This window comes from Ixodes scapularis, unplaced genomic scaffold (assembly GCF_016920785.2).
Source record: "Ixodes scapularis isolate PalLabHiFi unplaced genomic scaffold, ASM1692078v2 PGA_scaffold10__122_contigs__length_95168666, whole genome shotgun sequence".
Lineage (NCBI taxonomy): Eukaryota > Metazoa > Arthropoda > Arachnida > Ixodida > Ixodidae > Ixodes > Ixodes scapularis.
The window spans coordinates 69997501-70013081 of NW_024609836.1; the positions used below are offsets into that span (position 1 = coordinate 69997501).

A 15581-nucleotide genomic window follows, 5' to 3' on the forward strand; every position below is an offset into this window, starting at 1 on the left:
TTGTTTTTTTTAAAAGAAATGTAGAGCTATTCTTTCAATTTATGATTTTCGTGTATCTTTTGTTTGACTTTTTGTACGTACGTGCATAAAGCACTGCCCCATGAAACAATTTAACTATCGAAGCACGGGTGGGAAGGAGAATCGTGGGCTTAAAAGGAGGGTGAAAAATTAACCCTTGGGGTTAGTGTCTGCGATGAGAGCTTTCTACCCATGTCATAACCCGGAAAGTTTACGTCATTTTTCACTGTCTTCCCAAAGTTTCAGACATTTTCTTCCCAAAATCTTGCCGCATAAAACTTAATATAAAAATAACGCCGAAACTGAAACTGCATTAGTGAATTAGAGGGGGATTTGATGCAGTGTCCTTTGTCAGCGTAGGCACTACAAGAAATAAACGCACCACACAAAAATTAAACTTATAAGTTTGCGACTCTACCCCCACTTACGCTGCCCGTATCAGCACGTTACATTGTTTAGCACCTCGTGTCAAACAGAAGGGCAGCACACTTCTCGCTTCTCATCTCGAAGAAGCCACTCACAAACTGCCGCATCACTTCGAGCCGATCGAGATCCCCTCTCGCCGTGACCGAGCACAGGATGGAAGGGTAGAGCACCGTCTGCAACGACTGCAGGTCCTGTGAAGTGGAAAGGGAACGCAACCATACGGTGATGTGAATGCCGCACCATTTTTGTGCCGAATTGCGCTAAGGTGCTTACCCTGCTGCATTTCCTCAAAATGAGAGGAATTTGTGCTAAGATTGCACTAAAACTTGATTTCCATTTATTAATACTGAAAATGTAATAGCACAGGCCCTGCTACACGACCAGACTGTTACAGTAGAATCGTGCAGATTTCTGGAACATTCGATTTTTGCTTCATATAATACACCCCATTCAGTTTTACCTCTGCTACAAACACTGAGAATGCTCAGAACTTTCGTGGCCTGTTCTGGCGGGTTACCGTAATATTTCGAGAGATGCACCACCCTCGAAAGATGACCCACCCTTAACTTTGGCACGATTTGCTTTTTTTTTTTTAAATCACCAAAAGATAGTTTATTTTGAGTAATTGCAGGGCCCCGGCCAATGGTGACCTTGGCAGAAGTGGCGTTACATAGCCACAGTGAGGGATGAGCACACCTTGCCGAATGGGAAGGACAGTCGTCTTTTGGTTCATCGCCCTTAAGTTTCTCAGGTCACAAAATCTAAAACTAGAATTTTTTAAACATTTTTTTTTTTTTTTGCACATTTAAAGTTAGCTTACCCCTTATTTTTCACCCGATTGGCTTTCGATTTTAGGTGGGCTATCTCTCGGGATATTACGGTAGTTAGCGTTACCATATTTACTTGCACATTGAACGCACTCGCATAATGAACGCACCACCCACAACAAGCATGAATATTGGGACTTTTTTTTTTCCTTTTCTTCCTCGCATAATGAACGCACTTTTAATTTTTAGCTTTGCGAGTTTCGAAGCCAATTATTTTTTGCCGCCAAGCAGCCAGGCCGAATTAAGGGGGGAGGCTGGTCTTTAACTTTTTGTTTTTTATTTTTCATTTATCGTGCTGAAATTTAGTACACTGATGTATTTCTCCGTAGTGAGGACCTAATTAAAATTACAAATTTATTAATACCTCAAGATGTAGTAGAGCTATCTGAAAACAAATTGCATATTTAAAATCACCACAGAGAAAAACATCAGTATACTAAATTTCAACACGATAAATGGAAAATAAAAAATTAAAAGTTAAAGACCAGCCTCCCCCCTTAAGCCAAGCCAAGCCGCTCTCGTAATGGCTGCAATTGCGTGGTTACAGAAGTTATCAACCGTAAAACTGAGCGGCGCGCATGCCTACCTAAGTTGGGGTTGAGGAAGTGCCCACCCCCGGACGGGCTTCGTCTATCGGATGCATTGATTTCCGCATTTCAGACATCGCGCCACCTACCACGACCTGAAATCGTCCACGTCGTGCGCCTGAAGCTGTTTACGCTCGATAGGACTGTGGGCCTTATGTGTTCCAAATGACTCTTTACTTTGCCGTTCTTTTTGTTTGCTTTGTTTTGTTTTGTGTTGCATCGGGCGATGCACTTTTTAAAGGTGGGGAGTAATGCCGCGCGCGCACCTGGCCAAGTAGGCAGCGCGCCCGTGGCCTAACGGTTATCGTGCTTGCCTCCCACGCAAAGAGCCAGGGTTCGATTCCTAGGAGTGACGAGTCTTTTGTTTCTCTTGCAATTTAGTGTTCTGATAAATTCGAGAATCCTGTTCCTCGTTCGAGGTCCGAATGTTCTACACGCCGAACTTTCTACACCGATTGTTTCAGAAGCCCACGCGTAAACATAAGGGGCTCCGCGTGCCGAGCCACAGTCAGTCTCGCCCCAGCGTTTGATCCTGCTGTTACGCCGACTTCGACGCTCGCGATGTGCTCTTGTTATCCTCTGTTTCCTTTTTGGTTTTGGGCACAAGTTTGCCCAATTAAACGTTTCAGTTTCCTCGGTTATTTTTCGTTTCATCACCTCATCATTCATGACAATATAACATATACCAACAGCCCTAAAATACCAGGATGCACCGACACTGATATTTCCAACACTATAGGCAAATGGTAATGCTGATGCTGCCTCCTTATGGCTTTCTAAAACAGTGACCATCAAAAGTTAGCCTCGCTTCTTGTATGCTGATAATGTTTTAGCTGAGCTGAAGTAATGCAGTCAGCGTTTGTTTGGAAAGCTGAGAAGCCGCCAGCATTGTCATCTGACAACACTTGGAACGAGAAACCCGCAAGGCATTCCAATGATACTGTAATCTTGTGACAAGGTCAGCCACAAGATATTGTGCACATGTCAGTCACAGGACACCCACTCCACATCAGTGCGGTAGACGGGAAATTTTTTGGAGGGAGAAGGGGGGGGGGGGGGGGGGGGGCAAAATGCATGTGTATATAATAGACCCTTTCCGAAATTCAGTCTGGCCACTTTGATCACTATCATCATCTGTGGAACGGCATCTGTGCCATACCAATGGCGGCCTTCTAGTGGCAGTGAAGACGTTTAAAATGCTCTTAAGCGGATGTCGCGAGGCCTGTACATTCGGGGGGTCAGTACGACGCAACGTAGAAATGGAACACAAGAGCTACGTAAGCGTTTATTTCTATTAACGCAGATTCAGTCAATCTGCGGGCTGCACACAGTCGGCTTTAAAGCACTCTGGTGTATAGAATGTTCTCGAGGCATCTGAGTGGGTTGGAGCTTTGTTCTGAATGCAGGTTTTTGGTCACCATCGAACTGAAAGTGATCAAGAAAGAACTCACACTGAAAAATTATTCGCGTGCCGTTGACTTGCGAAAGTGACGGTGCCGATACAAGTTCACAAATTCATTTCCGCCATTGATATGGCAAAACCTAAACTGCTTTATGAACCACCAGATGGCACTGAATTTCGGAAAGGGTCTATTGGGCCGGCTAGATTTCCGGGAGGGGAGGGGGGGGAGGGGGAGGGGAGGGGAGGGGTGGCGGCTGAAGCCCCATAAGCTTCCCCCCCCTTCTGGCTATGCCCCTGCTTCACAATACTTGTACCTTTGACCACCATGTCCCTTCCAGAAAATTCTAGCATTTTTCTGTGGCATTCGTCGAATACATTTAGAAATTTCAGCTGCCTTGTGGGAAGAGTATGTACCAACCTCAGAAGAAGAGATGTTCATTGTCCTCGCAATGGCAGAAATCAGGTCCATGTCATCCAGTTTGCGGGGATTTGTCAACGTCAGCTCTCCACGTAGGTTGGTTTGAAGCATCTGTGCAAAAAGAGTGTTGTTGATTGGTGCATTTTCGAAGAGGGGTCACATTCGCAAAAGATTAAGTGTGAACATGAGGTTATTGCTGTTGGACTATTTTGGTGCCAAAATGGGCCTGTTCATAATACTCCGTTCAGTGGTCGATGGCATACAATGAGACAACATGTGAAATGCAAGTGTGCACAGTCGCAGCCTCCAAAGAAGTGTAACTCGAGTATACGCCTGTCGACGAATCAGGCTGATCTACGAAACTAAGAGGTTCAAAACAAATTTATTAGAGATTAGAGATTGAGGTTGGGAGAAAAAGTTTAATGAAATAATTGCTGTTTCTTCAAAACGTCATCATATTGCACTAAATTTTACTCTCTAGGTAAATCTCCCCCGCCCGAGTTCACGCCGCTTCACGGCGACAGTATGCGGCGGCTGCTCATTGGAAAACTATAACCCAGTTGGTCCCACCATACAACCAGCAACCCAAGCAAACCCAATCCGCCGGAAAGGAAGTCCCATACTATTTAGTTCAGCAAAGTTTCGTCAACAACATTAGTTTTTTTTGTTTTTTTTTCAGTGTTCATGGTAAAAAAGAAATGTAAATATCACCGAATGCTTAACAAAAAAAATATTTTTGAAAAAAAAAAAAAATATGCACACTTTGTGGATTGAACCTGGTCGGTTCTATGTGTATGAAGCAGGCACCTTTCCACTAAGCTACGCTACCTTTTTTTTTTTCTTTTTTTTTCACGAATTTGTTTTTTGTAATTATTTGTTTTATACGAGACCCACCAAGTATCGCGTCGTGCGTATAGCCATTTCCGGTCGAGGTGCACATGCTAGCTTAACTAATATTTTAAAGTATTTTAAAGTACCTACGGTTATTTTTGTAAACTATACTACGGTAGTAATAAGTAGGCATCGTTTTGGTTTGCTCCAACTCGCTTGGTGCCAATTTCGAAAATATGCATTCCTGCAAAAATGGGACATGATTCTTTATTGGGACAAAAAGACGGGATGGCAGAAGCGGACCTCAAAAACGGGACTGTCCCAGCCAAAGCGGGACGTCTGGTCACCCTAGATATGCATTTCATAGTTAAGGTCCAAAGTCCACATAGTCCCTGAGGAACATCTGACATGGAAGCGAAAGTGAGCCCACCTCTTTCTTCGTGGCCTGAGACCATTCCGACTTGCTCAGCACATAACTCAGCTTGGTGAGCGCTGCCTCTGGAGTCATGTCCGAACCTGGAATGACGCCCGCCTCGCACAGCGCCTGAAAAAGGACAATGACGTGCAAGATGGGTTGGTTGCCCCGTCGGTGTACACCACTGGTGAAGCCAGAACCATAGCTGCTGACTTCCACTAAATGAGGAGGCATTCCTTTTTGTCATCTCTCTATAAATAATGTGACAAGACGGGCCTTTTATTTGTAATATGCTAATTAGATTCTATAAAAAAAAATTAATTATGCAAGAAAACAGTTTTAGAAGCAACTCATTATTTATTGCTCACATATCATTACTTTCGATGGTGGGGAGATCAAACTTTATGTATCATAAATCTATTTTCAAATGATTTTAGTTTAGCAATAAAACTCCTAATTTTCCATTATGTTTTTCAAAATGCATCATGTGCTTCCCTAGGTTAAAGATAAAAACATGCTGCCAAATTTTTTTATTTACAAATTGGAGCATGCTAAATCTAGCACTAACAACTCAGACCAAAACTGCTACTGAGAATCAGAAAAGCAAAGAGATAGAGAGAGCAAAGGAGGAGGATGTTTTGGTTAAATTCGATACATTGTAAAAAGGAAACTCGAAAAGTTGCACGCACATTTCTTTTATAAGTGAGGCGAGGAACAGGCAGTTTTCCTGCCTGTTCCTTGCCTCACTTAAATACTTCACTAGTATATAGAAAAGGGTAAATTTTGGCAGAACTGAAACTGCCGGAAGAACAAGAGACGATGCCACAATGCACTATGGTCACCGACGAGGTTAGAATGGCAAGGAAGACCTTTGGTTGACCCGCCTCACGGTGTACGATATATACACGTGTGGACACCACGTGCGTCGCTCCTCGCCTTGGTTACAAGCAACGCTACCAGATGGCTCCTAGACATGGGGCTGACGGCAGCCCGCCGCGTCCCCCGGTTTCCCACGCTTCTTTAAGGGAGACATGCTCGTTTCCACAGTCGTTTTCTGGACGCGCCACATCACATAAAGCTTGCGCTACGCGTGTCGCTTAGACACTTCTTAGTCACCGACCAGTTTTGTGCCTCAACAGTGGCAACAGCAGTTTTATGAAGGCATTGAAGTGGAGAAATCTCTGGCGCAGCGTTCGAGCCAGCGTCCGTGAAGTTTGGAGCGGACGCTCCGAGTAAAAAGAGCACGTGCTCGGATGCCATGGGGAACGACACTTAATTTGGATATGTCAGTTTCTTTTTTTTTTCCTCAGCAGCGCCGTCTGGTTGGCAGAGACACCGTCGGCCGAGGCTACTCGGGCGCGCGCCGATTGAACTTTATCGGGTCGATCGCGTCGCAGCGCCCGCCGTGCTGCGTGTCCTCACCTACACATATCTTACACTGTGGTCCGCCTCCATAGCAGGCTTCCTACCTTTGACAACACTTCATCTCATGTACCTCATGCGTGCGCGTGCAGGCAGGGCACGCGGCTGAGGGCATGGGGCGTGTGCTGGAGACTGGCCGTTCCAAAGACATGCCCTGCCGTTCTCATTTCGTCAGTGTCTATGGTAGCAACCTACGCTAACTTACCGTAAAAACCCGCGTATAATACAAAACATGATTTGAGAACCGCGAAAAAAAAAAAAAGTTTTATCCACGTATAATACTAAACAATATAAGAACAACGAAAATATTCCGCGTAAAGTGCGACCCAGGAAGTCTTAAGAAAAACATTTATTTGCGTCATAATTGAACCTTAATCGCCGTCATCACATCCACCGAACTCCTTGACTTCTTGTTTGACGCCTTCTCCCAAAGGCAAAAGTCTTCGGTGCCGTCGAGCGCATTTGAAATCCCGCGCTTCTTGAAAAAGCGAGTGACGTACATGCGCCGACGCAGTGAAAACCCGGCGCGGCGCATAAAGCGAGCAACCCAATGTCGGCTCCCCAAACGTCTCATGCAGCATCTCGATGTTTACGGCGAAGTGCCGTTCACGTTGCTCTTTTACAAAGTCGCTGAGACTTGCCTCGACGTCGGCGAACACGCCATTCTTTGAGCTCCTAAAGCTTCTTCTCAATCCGTTGCTCGCGAACAGAGCTTGCTTTTGTCGTCTCCATCCACAGATGCTGCCTTCATTTACGGCGAATTGTCGTCTGGCAGCACTGCTGCCAATGTCTTCCGCAACCGAAAGGACTTTTCTTTTGAGGGCGGCCAATTATTGTACTGTGGATGAGTGTTTTCGTGCCGACGCCATTGCCGAGCCTCACTGTAGACGGATGGTGGCGCCTCGGACATATTGATTTTAATGATGATGATAGCTATTTTGAGCGCAATTTTGCTCTGAAACCGAAACTACGACAAACAGCGTTAGATTGCACCTCATGGAAGCTGAAAATTGTTGGGACCCGCGTATAATACGAGCCGCAAACTTTAGATGGCAAATTTTGAAGAAAAAAAAACTCGTATTATATGCGGGTTTTTACGGTATAAGTCAGTTGCAATGCGAAGAACAATTCGTCTGCTTCTTCTGCAGGAGTTGCAGTGACGTCCAAATGACACCGAGTTCTGATTGGCTCGGATTGAAGGATGATGGGTGGAGCTCAAAGCAAGCTGCCTCGAGGTCTACCCACTATTCTTCAATCCGAGCCAATCACGAGCTTGGCGTTCTGACGTCACCACAACTCCTCCAAAAGAAGCAGACGAACTTGCGCCCCGCATAGTCACTGACAGAATGAGAACAACAGGGCACGGAGACAATAGCGGTGCGTTATGCATCAGGTGCCTCAAACCAAGCCGTCTCGACGATGGCTAATCGGTCTGAGCTACTCACGCTGCCCGTGGCATAGGTGCCCTTGATGGAGCCCTGGGAGCACTGGGAGCAGTTGACGATGAGGATGCCTCGCAGGGTGGCCCTGCGCACTTCGTCCAGGAGGTCTGCACGGGACGTGGGGCCATTCCCGGCACCGTAGGTCTGCAGCACCACGCCTTGGATGGGGGGCGTCAGGAACGCACGCACCTGAGACACGTGGCAGAGCTTAACAACCTCAAGACAGGACAGAATGAGCGGTCACTAATCTGAAATTCATGTTCCATTTGCAGTCAAAAATTTTATGTTCACACACCTCTACTGAAAAGGAGTTTGGATATAGCCATACTATGTTTAGGGGTAGCGTTCTGAATTTTCAAACAAATATTTAAAGGGGTTGCGAAACATATTTTTCAGAATTCTGAGATATAGAGGTTTGGGATCCTCGTCCTTTATTATATTGCCGCGTGCTGTGCCGGGAAATCAACGCTCGGTCACGGAGCTCTACAACGTTCTCGTTTATTCTTGTTCCGGACGTAACTTCCATCCTCTATTCCTGCCTTCTTGTTCTAGAAAGTGCGTGTTCATTCTCGCCCCGAGCGCGCTACGCTCGAACCTTCTCCGCCGAATCTTCGAGATAGTGACTCACTCTTGATAAGAGGCCGCCCGCGACCTTGTCGAGTCAGTTTCGCCCCAGCGCTCGATCCTGCGGTTTCGCCGACATCGACGCCCGCGACGCTCTGTTATTATCTTTTGTACCCTTTTATAAACTGTAGAAGAGTAGTAAGTTGGGCGAGTTGGTACACGTTGAACATGGTTAAAATCGCGCACAAAAGCGCGCCTGTCTGTGTTCTGTGTTCCTTCCTCGTTTGTCCTCGTCTCTTTGTGCGCGATTTTAACCATGTACCCTTTTATTTTTGGCACAAGTTCGCCACATTAAACGTTTATTTCTTCCTGTTTATTTATTGTCTTTTTGGTCACCACCCGTGACAATATAACCCACATTCATTTGTTTCATCGTCCAGATTCACTTATACTAGCGTGAAAAAGATAATGATGTGTGTAAGTCCGCATAAATGCAGGCTTGCAATGATGCAAGCCTGCATTTATGCAGACAAAATGTCTTGGCAAATGTAACCACAGATTGAGCTAAAATTACAGCCTATGAAAAATAACATATCCATAGTATATTTATTTTTATAAAATTATGCCCGTAACAAGGGAACATTTCTCAGTTTTTTTACCCTCGCCTAGTCCTGATTTCACCAAGTAGGTATGCACATACCCACAAAAATTGGGACATGGGGCTCTATTGAGACAAAATGATGTGATGGCATGAATGAACCTTTAAAACAGGACTGTCCCAACCAAAACAGGGAGTTCGGTCACACTTTACCGCCGCCCGCAGGGTCGATAAAGAAATGCTCAGTCACGGACTTTCAGAGGATTTGCGTTCATTCTCGCACCAGACGTAACTTTCCTCCTGCTTTACCAGAAATGTCACGAATGAAGGTGACGAGAAGCCGAACAGTGAACTGAAAGATAAAAGTTTAATTGGCGAACTTGTGCCAAACAAAAATAAGTAACGAAAGGGCGTCGAGGCAGCAGAAAAGCGGGCGGCAATTCGGTGGCGAAACAGAGAGCGCGAGCGAGACTGACCCGACAAGGTCGCGGGCAGCTGCTTATCTACCGTGCGTCACTATCTCGAAAGTTCGGCAAAGAAAGTTCGAGTGTCGCGCACTTGGCGCGAGGATGAATTGGCACTTTCGAGAATAACAAAGCAGGAGGAAAGTTACGTTTGGTGCGAGAATGAACGCGGATCCTCTAGAAGTCCGTGTCCGAGCGTTTCTTTATCGACCCTGCGGGCGGCAATATCTGCTTGACCACTTGGCAACCCTGCGTGAATGTTACCATTTTATAGGCTGAGGTACCCGATGAAACTATGATAATGAGCAATTCCTGATAACATGTTTTAAAGAAATTAAGACTTTGCATCCCTTATATTGATCTGAAATTCAGAAATTATCATAAATTTCAGATCAATAAAAAAAAAACATAAATGCCCCTCGAAAAAAAAAAAAAATTTGGTTTTTAGTTTTAGGTTATGAGCCATTTGCAGGCACAATAAATGCAGTGGTAAATAGGTAGTAATATTTCTTTCCTTAAATGGCACAGTGGCTATAATTGGATTCTACAACACCAAGATGTGCACACTTATGTTACAACAAAATTTAAGAAAAAAATGACCGCATCTCCACGTGGTGAATGATGTTGATTGGGGCAAAGCTCTGGTGGTGCTGATGATACTGATTTTATTGTTCATAGGTAGTGCTGATGGTGCTGATTTTTTTTTTATTGCTCAAAGGTAGTGCTGTGTTCCGGGTTCTTCATTATTACTCATTTATGGTCGGTGAAATGCAGAGCCAGTGGTTCTTCTAGCGGATCAGCTTGGATCCGCTAGAAGACATGAGAATGCATCTCCAACGCTCAAGTCAACAGCCCATGTCAGAAAGAGAATGTGTGGTATGGAACCTGGTTATATACGCATTTGAGCATTTGACCGCAGCACCCTCTCGTCTATAAATGTTAAACCAATGCATGCAAAGTTTAATGCGATTATATACGCATTTAACTGCAGTGCCCTCTCCTGTATAGACGTTGAGCGGCTACATGCAACGTTTCATTCACGACATTCCCAGCTCTTGAGTTACTACCACATCTCAGAGCCCCCTACTCGTCCCGCAGTTGTGGCTCAGTGGTTAAGGCGATGTACTAGAAATCCATTGGGGTCTCCCCGCACAGGTTCGAATCCCGTCGACTGCACAAATATTTTTTGCTTTTTTTAAGAAGACAGATGGGATGTCAATCGATGTGAGCAAGGACACCGGACAAGGCTACACCCTAAGGAGCTTCGCCCCTAAAAGTATTTTATGTGTGCACTGTAACATGATGGAATTCAGCGTGTCCAAACACTCTGATGGAGGCAAGTTTCAGTGCACTCGCAAGACAACAAAATTTGACTTCAGGCAAAAACTATGTGGCCTATTTTCGGAAGCCAAAAGTTTCAGTACACTAGAGTGTGCACCATGTCCAACATGATCAATAATTTCTCAGTGGAACCAGATTTAGCGGCTACCACTTTAGATCAAGTTTGCTTTAAAAAAAGAATGTTTGTTGATCCTAAAAACAAAAATTCGGGTCCCAGTTCAAGGTTCCCGAAATGAAGACACTAGTTTTAGGCAAAGTTACAAAGCATATTTACACCCAAAACTACTGTTTGTAACTTTGAACTGTTCAGTTCTGAGCGAAAGTTTACACAACCATGTTTTTTTGTTTTTTTATTAACAACTTGTGGAACCTAGTCTTTTGTAGTAAGATCTTTGCCACAATGATTCCCTCTCAGAAGTTTAGACCGTGAACACTGCAAACACCCCTCTTTTTTTTTTTTTTCTAGTTTACTGAAACAGTTAAGTAGAAGGCTATGCAGGACAGTGCATAAAAGAGTACTGAAACACAGAGTAATCCAAAAAAAAAAAAAAGAACAAGATGACCCTATCAGCCACACAGGATAAAAAAAACTGAAACACAACTTTCAGCAACTGCACCATCAGATAGGCGACTCTGGTCGGTAAAACGTTTGCAGCAGAGAACGCAAAAGCGCAAAAGAACCCCCACATCCCTAGCATTATCTAATCTTTGCAGACTGCAGTGCTCGCTCTTTTAGAAAAAAGACTGTCAATGAGATTAAGGCAATAAAACACATCATCAAAAAGGTGCAGATGTGACAATCAGCTGCCAGAGGCAGGGCCTCGAAACTCTGGCTCTGTTTCTTTTTTTAGCACCGTAAAGGCACAAAACATAAATATATGCATAAAATGGACAAAGCTGGCGACAAGCTGTGTCAACTTCTCTTGGCACAAAACCACCTTACGTCTCGTCACGTGTCAATCATGAAAATAAAGAAAGCATCTCCAAACGTCGGTCGTCACATTTCGATTGGCCTTACCTACCCATTTCATCAATGAATTGCAACTGCCTCCCACCCACCTATCGTCTTTGTCGCCGAGAGCGCAAAATGAAAAAATGAACTTTGTGATTTTGTTTTGTGTTCCGATTACCTATGTTTCCTTTTTTTTTTTTCATCTGTTTCTCCGCTTCATTCATGTTTTATTTATTTAGCTTACTTTATTTATTTAGTAATACAGTGGGCTCACGATAATTCAAACTCTGATATTTCTTACGTCTGGTTAATTCAAAATATTTTAGTTGTCCCACTGGTTTTCAATGTATGAGCGGCTTAATTCGAATGACGTTTGTGTGCAATTCTTTTTGTTCTTGCGGTCCTGTTGAGCGCGCATCTTACCAAGCACCGGTGCACTGCGGAAAAGCAACACCCACGAAGCTTGCTTCCAGGGGTGTTCCTTCTCCACAGTGCATTAATGCTCAGTAAGAAGCACCAATAGACAATGTTTTTGGCTGGATTAATAAACTTATTTTGTTTTGAGGTGTCACCTGCCGTCTAAACAGTCAACGATAGACAGCACTTCTGAGGGATGGATCTTATACATTTCATTAATGCTTCATGTGTGGTATACCTGCTTACGATTGGCAGGCCTGCGTAGAGGAAATCAACAAGTATCTGCTTTGAATGTGTAGCCATCCATATAACAAACAGTAATTGTATCTTGCATCATTATTCGCTAAATTTCTGATAATTCAAACGAAATCCGCAGCTTCCTGGGGTTTCGATTAATGACAGTTTACTGTACTACTGGTTCAATTTGAAACTTTAGCAAGGAGGTTACAAAGTTTCGAAACTCATATGTTAGTTGATGGAATGGGGTGAAACCAATCGTTGAGGCAGAGCAGGTACACTGACTGTAGGGTGAATATAAACAATATACACAGATGATTATACACATATGAATCATAATAGTACATAATACACAATATAAAACACACACACTAAAGAGGCAAAATAAATTTAAAAAAAAGACAGTGAGCAGTTAAGAAAAACAAGGTCGTCAGTTAGAAGCCAATAACATGCACACTGCTTAGATGTTCTGGCCCACTCCCTTTCTTAAAGCTCTTATGTCCCCAAAAAACAAATGAACTTGAAATAAATAAATTTTAAAAAATCTTCAAATTTTGTGACGGCATTATACACCACATCCAAAGAACACCGCAAACTCACGACTTCGACGGTGATGCTGGGAAAAAGGCGAAGGAGCCCCACGTTCCGGTTGAGCTTCGAGTGCACCCGGCACTTCTCCATGGTCGTCTGCCGAAACACCGACTTCCAGTTCACTGCATGGACACAGGCATGCGCAAACAAAGTAAATGTTAAAGACCTTGGAAGCAAGGCAATGACTAGGGCAGCCAATGTGTCATTTCCTAAAGACAAACAGTTAGACCACGGAGCCAGCTCAAGCTGAATAGTCCACTGGCGCTTCAGCAGCTGGGAGTTGGGACGCCATGACAACGGAGACGCCCGTGGCTACAGACGACCGCCAGGATCACAACGACCTACAGCGCGACACGTCGGCTCCCGCGACCTCATTTGTCGCCGTACTCCGGGACCTCTTTCGACGCATACGCAGCAATAGGGGATGCCGAACACTGATGTAAGAGGTGCGTTCCGGCAACCGTAGCTAGGTAGAGCAACGGTGTTACAGTCAAATATCGTTAATTCGAACTCGAAGGGGACCGAAGATTTGCTTGACTAAAGCAAAGTTTAAATTACCGGGAGTTTCCTCCTATAGACACGCATAGGATGGGACCTGCATGTTAGTTTGAATTATCCACAAGTTTGAATTTACACGCTGAACGGAGCTTTACCGGTATGTTTCTTTCTCCGAAAATACTGAAGAGTGTTGATGAAGATACGGAGCCGCTCCATGCAGCCGTTAGGCAAGAACATGATGTCACAGCAATCAAAACAACTTGCACTTCTTTTTTTTCTTTTAATTAATTGTAAGAAATCAAGCGACGTACCAAGGACATTAAAACTGAAAAACCAGATATTCCTTCTCTCGCGTGAGATTACGTCCTTGTCACATTCCGGTAATGCGTCCAATAGGTAGCAGTGAGATTTTTTTTATTATTATTTCTGCTTTTTTTGTGTCTCCAAGACCCCTTTCTTGTCCATTTTTCATCGAGCACAGCTGAACAGACTGTCCGTCGTCGAGGGAATACCCGGCACGCTAGCGTGGAAAAGGAAGAGTTTCCCAACGGCATCCAACGCAGAAGAACTGCCCTGTCGGAAACTTTCAATAGCTCCAGCAGTGTCATCACCTTCAATCTGAACACCGATGGTGGCCAGTGGCGCCATGTTGGGAGAGGCGAAGGCTTCCAACTCGTCGATGCTGATCTTGCTCGTGCGGTTGCCGCGGAACAACTTGTTGTTGAACATTAGCGTCACCTGGCGAGAAGAAGCACGAGGCACAATGTTACTCAATAAGAAGGGACTACGGTATGTCGGCACTTTGTGTGATTTTGTACAACCACCACTCCTAGGTTAACTGTATCAATAAATAATAGTCAACCCATGGCAGAATGTCCCTCGGTGACCCTTTTAAACATGCAACGTCTGTTGTCGGGTGTGTCGGTACGTAGCACAAATAATAAAAAAACAGCACAAATAAACACAAGAAGAATGTCGTGAGTCAGCGCAACGTCTGTATCCCTCTCCTTGTCCTTATTTGTGCAGTTTTCTATTATTTGTTTTAATGATACCGTTGTTTATCGGTTCCTTTGTACAGTGGGGACATCAATTAAAGGCACCGTTCATAAAATGGATGCCAGCAAAAAGCCCTCTTGTGCTATAGATTTGATGAGCTCTTAAAAAAAACCACGCTAGCTGCTCATAAAAATATGCTCAATCTATGTGTCTTGGGCAACTATTCGAGAGCTGCATTATCATAATTTACTAAGATACTATAGAGCACAACTTCACTAATGCAGAAAGTACAGGGTGTGGCGATATGAACTGATCCAGCAGCGTTTGGGTCGAGGCAGTACGAGAGCCTTGCAGGGAGCTCTGGACAGTTTAAAGCTGTTAAAAAAAGTGGTTGGAATGAACTGCCATATCTCCTACTGTCCTAACGTAGCAGTCAGTTTCATAACCCAGCATGCCGGAGGTACCCATGTAACATTTTACACCTTTCAGGTAGCGCTACACTGGGCCATCTCATATTTCCATTGATTGTACTCGTTCGAGGCTTGCGTCACAGTGTGTTAGCACTTGGCCGTGTTCTCTCGCCAAATGTAATGATAGCAGTGTGAAACCCTGATGCCCATTTCCGCAAAATGAATGCCTGTGGATCAGTTGGGACACCTTACCTCGGGGATAACGTAGTTCCCGGCAATGATGAGGGAGTTGAGGAGGTTTTCCCGTCCGTCGCTTCTGGGTTCGAAAATGGGAATCTAAAAAGATACGTCAAGATACATCCGGAGCGTTGCACATTAGGCCTTTTACTTTTTTGCCAGAAATCTGTAGTAATTCCTGCTAAGTGGGAAACGTAATGAAGCAGCACGAGATGTTGCAAGTATATGAAGTTTTGAAGTTGGTTAAAGCCCACAGACAGAATGACAGGAATGACTGTAATAACTATGGTCCCGTTTCAAATAAAAAAATACAAACCGGAAAGGTATAGGTGTATAGGTTTAAAGGGATGATGGGGCACTTCTGCACTTGATAAAAAAACACCTGAATTGCATTCATATGGCCTTTAGAATAACAGATATCACAATTAAGTTTCAATGGAAACTGCAGGAGAGCCATAAGAACAATTTCAAAATAAAGCTGAAGCCCC

At 44.3% G+C, this 15581-nt stretch overlaps 1 protein-coding gene across 1 annotated transcript in view; it reads right to left on the minus strand.

Annotated features, from left to right (window-relative positions):
* The window catches only part of LOC115314979 (L-asparaginase), a 39052-nt gene that overhangs the window by 11175 nt on the left and 12296 nt on the right, over positions 1 to 15581 (minus strand). The window contains exons 5-11 of the mRNA XM_029974091.4: positions 15109 to 15192; positions 14062 to 14188; positions 12962 to 13074; positions 7792 to 7977; positions 4940 to 5053; positions 3679 to 3789; positions 540 to 635 (exon numbers count right to left, since the gene is read on the minus strand). Coding sequence (XP_029829951.2) covers positions 540 to 635; positions 3679 to 3789; positions 4940 to 5053; positions 7792 to 7977; positions 12962 to 13074; positions 14062 to 14188; positions 15109 to 15192 — 831 coding nt within the window. The remainder of the gene's footprint in view (positions 1 to 539; positions 636 to 3678; positions 3790 to 4939; positions 5054 to 7791; positions 7978 to 12961; positions 13075 to 14061; positions 14189 to 15108; positions 15193 to 15581) is intronic.